The sequence below is a fragment of the Populus euphratica genome, unplaced genomic scaffold (genome assembly GCF_000495115.2).
Source record: "Populus euphratica unplaced genomic scaffold, PopEup_1.0 scaffold26.1, whole genome shotgun sequence".
Lineage (NCBI taxonomy): Eukaryota > Viridiplantae > Streptophyta > Magnoliopsida > Malpighiales > Salicaceae > Populus > Populus euphratica.
In genome coordinates, this window is record NW_011499896.1 from 1,205,804 (window position 1) to 1,212,766 (window position 6,963).

General features: G+C 33.0%; 1 protein-coding gene across 1 annotated transcript; it reads right to left on the reverse strand.

Moving 5' to 3' along the window:
• Window positions 1-245: 245 nt before the first annotated feature.
• On the reverse strand, window positions 246-4,046 carry PPC2 (phosphoenolpyruvate carboxylase 2). Its single transcript, XM_011035470.1, is given in 9 exon segments — window positions 246-861; window positions 863-965; window positions 1,372-1,577; window positions 1,887-1,942; window positions 1,945-1,983; window positions 1,986-2,230; window positions 2,232-2,580; window positions 2,583-2,676; window positions 3,975-4,046. Coding segments are annotated over 9 exon segments (1,386 nt in total). The 3' UTR covers window positions 246-639.
• Window positions 4,047-6,963: the final 2,917 nt, after the last annotated feature.

Consider the following 6,963-nt stretch of genomic DNA (forward strand, 5'->3'; position numbering starts at 1 on the left):
TGTATATCTCCTGGAGCGTGTGGAGATTTTTTTATGTCTTTCTGAATCGCATGCTTAAATGCTGCTCCAAAGCCAAGCCAAACTGGTAGATGGAACCGTGTCTGGGTCCAACCAAAAGATCCATGGGATTGCTCGGAGTGACTCGATGCCGCCACTTGTTGTTTTTTTTTGGAAAGTGAATTCCGAAGAAAGTGAATTCCAGAGAAAATGAATTCCTAGAAAGTAAAGTATTTTTCGATGAATATATTATTCGAAAATTTTATTTCGTTGTCTTAAAGTAGAGGCTTAGCGAACATTAAGGGTTGTGATGCATCGGGAAGACGAAGTCTCTGCTTCAAGTACGGGTCTCCTTCGAGAAGGTCCTTATGCTCGGCAATCTGCAAGCACAGAAAACATAATGGAATTTATTCACAGATGGAGCGAAGCCGTGTCTTAAACTTTTTTAAGCAAAGAAATGTGGCAATAGGCACTCTAAAAACAGAACAGGTTTGGGTTTAGAAATGTTCTGAAGGGGGACGAAAGCAATGGATTTTGACCTATCTATATGATTTGTTCTCTCAGCAGCGGCTTATCCCCATAACCGTAGGAGGAGCTTGGTTTCTTCGTAATTTGCTACAAGCAGTCTCCAAAAGGCCGCAGTTATTCTGACACCAGGGGCTTGTCATACAAAGCAGCAAACCCTGGATCTCCCTTGGCAAATGCCAACTCCACAGGTAAATTGTCAATCTGTAGAAAAGCTACTCCTTGTATATCTCCTGGAGCGTGTGGAGATTTTTTTATGTCTTTCTGAATCGCATGCTTAAATGCTGCTCCAAAGCCAAGCCAAACTGGTAGATGGAACCGTGTCTGGGTCCAACCAAAAGATCCATGGGATTGCTCGGAGTGACTCGATGCCGCCACTTGGCTTCCGTGTTGATGGTCGCCTCCCAATTTTCATCCGACCATACTCCATCTCTGGTGTTGCCCGCATCATGGAAATCCCAAACACCAGAAAAATGAAGCGTTTCCATCAGTGTACTAATTACTATACTAAGAGTGAAAATGAAGGATCCACAAACCATTTCAAACCTCGAACACTTCACGACTTCGAAATTTGTAGGAGGGTTAATGAAAGAGAGCACAAAAGGTGAGACGTTAAATGCTCGGTAAGAGCAAAAAGAGAAGGAACATATATCCTGTTTGGTAATCACATTAATAATTCAAGACATGGTCATTTGATTTTTACTTGTTTCAAATAAGAATGACATAGAAATAAAGAATAGTTGTTTTAGTCTTTCTTGGTGAATTGTCAGGGCTATTAGAATTTTGTTGTCATGATCATGTCAAACAACCTTGAAGGATCAATGACAGTGGCTGAGTTAAATGCTTACAAAGCGGAGGTATTCAACATAACGAGGTTCTTGGAAAACTATGGATCGGTGCTCTTTCGTCGCTACAATTTCCATCTCATCCATGAGAGCACGCCATTCTGACTCAGGTGAGATTGGGGGATGCATTCCATGCTCAAGCGCGGTAGCTGTAAGACTCTAGAGTGTTCTGAAACACAAGTGCTCCTCCCCAGAAGACTTTTCAAGCGCCTTTAACAGCCAAACAATCTCAGACACCCTAACATGGATAAACAAAGCTAATGGGCAATTTTCTACGAAGTCCGCCTATGAAAATCATTAAGAAAGAGGACATTCGACATTCATAGTTACTCGCACGTAAAAGTGACTTTCGTTTATTTAAAGGAAAGTCTTCTTTGATTGAACGGGGCCGTCACCTATTCTTTTCAGTGGGGCGACCACTCCTATGATCTTGCTCTTATCAAGCTTCCCGATAATTCACATCCGATGAGCTTCTTGTGCTAGATTGGATTTTTTCTCTTTCTTGCCTGGGAATGGCGCTGTGCCCGGGATCACGAAGAGACGAAGTGATGCACAAATGGTGTCAGGTGGTTGAGTAATATAGCAAGATGGGTAGGCCCTCTTCGTCTGCCAAAATCCCTCCTTGATCATGGAACATGGTTAGCTTAACCCCATATTCCTTTGCCACCTTCACAAGCTCTTCTTGAGGCTCATACAGCTGCCAAGCAGCAGAGAGACGCCCGGCATCCTTTCCAGAATCTGAGTATCCTATCATGACTTCTTGCTTCCCCTTAATCTGTTTTCTATACCAATTTATTGAGAAGAGACGAGCCACAGCAGCAGGAGCAGCTTCAAGATCAGCGAGCTTTTCAAACAACGAAAAACCTCAGTGGTTGTTAGACACGACACTCACACTATAACAGCCCAACAGCAAGTACATCGGAAGGGCTTGTGGCCATTGGGATTATATAAGCACCAGCATTGTCTGGAGGAAGTTCTGCAATGACATGAAAGGTGTCAAGTACGCCAGCAATGTCTTCAGTTTTGGGAAGATCAGGTCCGAAAAGAGGGCGTTTGCCACTGAGCACAGTTAAGAGCCATTCCTGCCTATGTTCTTCTGACCATTCTCGATAGGATCCAATGCCTAGGTGCTTTGTGATGGCATCTAGAACATCAGTGTGCCTGTCAGATTCCTGCTAGATATCAAGTCTGACAAGTAAGAGCTCGAAGGTAGAACTTGCCATAAGAAATCAAGAAGGCTTCCGTCGGCAATTGGTCAATCACCACAGGCACAGAGTGATCTGTAACAGAGTACAAGAGGCTCGAGAAACTACAGGAATAGAAAACCAATGAGTAAAACGGGATTGTCTTGCTTTTGCAGAATTACAAGGCTTCCAGCTAATAATTGGAAATTTGAGGACTCAGAACAGCTATTCCATGCAAAATACCTTAAGATCTAGGTATTTCAACGACTCCCTTGAAAACACTATTCAATAGATCATAGCTCTTGAAAAAGGGAGAGGTTGGTGGTACATCATGACGCATAGAAAACCATGAATTTGAGTATAATACAAGTCTAAATCCTAAAACTAAATTAAAAAAACATAACCAAAATTGCAAAAATCTACTGTTTATTTAGCAAAAATCCCATAAAATCTGAAAATATAGGTTTAAATACCCTATACATCCATAAATAACCAAGAAAACAACCACCTAGAAAAAATAATAAAGCTAGAATCCAAAATTAACAAGGAAAATATAAAATATGGTCCTAAACTGTGAAGATAATTTTAAAGGGCATTCAGAGTGGGATTTGACGAATCTGAGCAGCGAACGAGTTTTTAGCGCAAGTAGAAGCTCAGCTCAAGTTCAATTTTCTATCAGGAATTCACTTGTAATATTTGAGCTATCTGTTTGGACACCTTCTTGAACTGTTTTTATTTGTCAATCTGATCCATAAAATCCTGGACTAATTGTTTCAAGTCACACCATATCTAAAGTAAACACATGAAAGGATAATTTCATGTCATATCTGAAACTACTGCTCTTAAGTAAACAAATCCGTAGAGCAGATCGAATCCTTTGAATTTATGCTTAAATAATTGGAAAGAAAGTGAAGAATTCCGTGTCGATACTCCTGATTTCTGAAATCTAAAATAATATATCAGATCCTTCTCTATCACATGTTTATGAAAAGATTGACAGGCATGTATCATCTAAATGATCCCTTATGGCAAGACTGGTACCCATAGCAGATATATTTCCATCTTAAAGCTTCTTTGCCTAAATTTAAGAATATTTTAGGAATAATCTACTAATTTGAATCGGTAAAGGAGGGAACTGCTCAATATCAGTGAAAGCTGAAATGGCTAATAACTGACGAGAGCTTTATACAGCCTGTCCCTTGCACTGCCAAGAAGAACACAGTACGGCTCATCTGGAGGGATTTGTTTCCATATTTCTGTTTTCGTAATCCATTTAGAAAAAAATAAAGAAATCTGATGAAGCAAATTTAAAACACATCGAATCAAATTTCCTTTAGCATCAAGCAGGAAACTTGAGGTATTTTATGAAATTGTTATCACATTATCATGCTAAGACTATATAAATTGGGAGTTAATGAAATACCCATGTAGCAGTGTTTTGCACATCTCCTTGAATAGGGATGAAGTTGGTCTGGACGAACACGGAGTACTTCATTGCAGCGTCACATGGACATCTGTAAATGAAATCAGACACGCTCATATGATAGCTTTTTAGGCCTGTTTGGGTATGCATGCAAATCTCATTCTTTTAAATTTTGATTTTTTTAAAAATAATTTTAAAAATAATTTTAGATTATTTATATTTGTTTATATTAAAAATAATTTTTTTATTTTAATATATTTTTAAGTAAAAAACACTTTAAATCATCACTATTATCATAATCCTAAATACATCATAAGAACCATCCTAAAAAATTCTTATCCTAAAAAATATTAGAAGAGTGTTTTTCCCTTTTTTTTGTTTAAATAAATTGCTTTTTAATTTAGATTATTATGATGAAATTTTAAAAAATGAAACAATTATGTCTTTTTTTTTTAAATAAGATTTATTTTTTTATATACATCTAATATGTTTTTTTGTAAATTACTCATAAATATTTAATGAAAATATTTTTTATGGTAAATTTTTTTTATATATTTTTCAAAAATTATTTATTATTTTTCTTTATTATGGTTTCACAATTATCACGGCATGATTTTGTTTTTGTTTTATTATAAAAATTCGCTTTTCATACAACGCTAAGTTCTTATATAAAAAATCATTATTTCAATAAAAAAACATTTTTGCTAGAAAAGAGACATGAATAATGAAGGAGGATTTTGGCTAAAAAAGATGTAGTTTTCTTTTCTCTCATTCATTCTAAATCATTTAAAATTTTATGAATATTTTATTCTGATTGTGTTAGGTTTTCATTCAAAAAATCATGCTACTTATAAAAAACACATATTTTTTTAAAATAAAAAATACTTCAATAAAAAAATGAAAATTTAAATAAAAGAATATAATTTTTTCAGCTATAATCTATTTTTTTTAGTTCTTAAAAATATTTATTCTAACCAATGTATATTTATATAAAATAGATTTTGAAAATCACCTCAGGATAATATGACATGACTAGTTGGATACAATCTTTTCAAAATTCAACAACTCTTTTTTTCTCTTATAATCATCACATCCATTTGATTATTATTATTATTATTATTATTGATAATAATATTCTCGAACCAGTTACGTATCAATCAAAATTAAGTTTCTATTGGACCAATTTTAAATATGCATCCTTAAACATCAATATAGAGCATTCTTAAGAATTTAATATATTCAACTATCTAGTAAATCCAGTAGGTAGACAATGATAAAAGCTTTAAATCAAAGAATTTTTTTTTTTTATAATTTCAGATTTAAATTTTATGATTGTTAATATAATAATGACTAAAAATTTATATAATTGTTAATTTCAAAACTTGTAAAATTAATTAAAATATATACAAATTAATCTCAGCATCTATATTTATAAAAACATAATTAATATATTTTTCATGCTAATTAAACTCAGGTAATAAAAAAATATAGTAAACTTTCTTAATTAGGCCAACCCAATTTTGAATATTATTTCAAATGTCTAAATTACCAAAATTTAGTTGTTATATGGTAATTTTATAATTATCAACTTTTTCTAATAAACTCAAATTAATCTAAAAAAAACATTACTACAAAATTGACAAATAACAATAGAATTACCGATGTAAAATATTCTATCGGTAATGTTCATTAAAACAGCTGTCTATCTCCCTCAGACGGTTGATCAGCCACCAATAACAGCCCCTCACAACAACGCCACCTCCTCCATACAACAACGGCATCCTTAAAAACAAAACCACCATCACCCAACGCTGCCAGCCGATATTCTTCTTCTATCTTTATCCTTACTGACGACCAGTCAACCCGACACCTTCAGCCACTTCCTCTTCCACTTGTGGTAGCAATATCAGTAACCGTATGTGAAGAAAAAGAGAAGATCGATGCAGATCTGTGAAGAAAAAAATATAAAATTAATTGTGTTTGTATGATTTTGTATTCTTTTGCAGGTGACGATGACACTCACCACTGACATAGAAATAAAAAGAAGAAGCCACTTCAGATCCAAAAATTTTTTCTCTTCAAATAGTGACAACGCGCGAACCCACGCGCCAACAATGATGATGACGAATGGGTCCATGCTTTGTTGCCCCCAGCAGCTTCATTGGCCATTGAGATCTTGTCCAGGAGGTGTTCTACAAATTTTGAATGATTTTGTGTTATGATCATTGTGGAATTGTGATAATTGTAAATGTGTAATTGCAGGGGGTGTGTAAATCAGTGAAGGAGATTCGTGTGTGTTTGTAGCATTTAGCATATTTTAAATAAATGACTAAAACAAAAGGATAAAAAAATAATTAAATATTTTAATTTGCGTATGATTAAGTATAAAAAAAGAAGCATAAGAAATGTATCTTTTGCATATTTTATTTTATTTTGTTAAATATTATATTTAGCATAAAAATCATCATTTATGTATGTGTTTAAGCATTGTAAATAAAATATTTGTGTCAGGTATGCATAAAAAATATTTATTTTTATTTGCATATTTTTTTTTAAAGCTTGATAACAAAGTTAACAAAGCCCATTAAAATCTTGGACCAAATAAATTGACCTATTAGATCTATATACCTAAAAATAATAATAAAAAACTCATATTTTTTTTTTAAAATAAAATTTTAATTTACAATTGTTTTTTTTACAAAAATACTAGAGCTTATTTTAGCTACTCTTGGAGTCCAAAACTCAATTCTTATTATTCATATTGCTATAATAATTATTTTTTTAACCATTTTTATAAAATCTATTTTTAGATATAAACATTATTTTTTATATATATCTTTATTTTTTAAAAAAGATTGATATCTAGATTTTAAAATCAAATACTGGTTACATCTATTTTTAATAATTTTAATAAAAAATTTAATATTAACATATTTTATAAGTTTTTTATTTTTAAGAATTTATTTTATTTTTTGACATGTTTAAATAC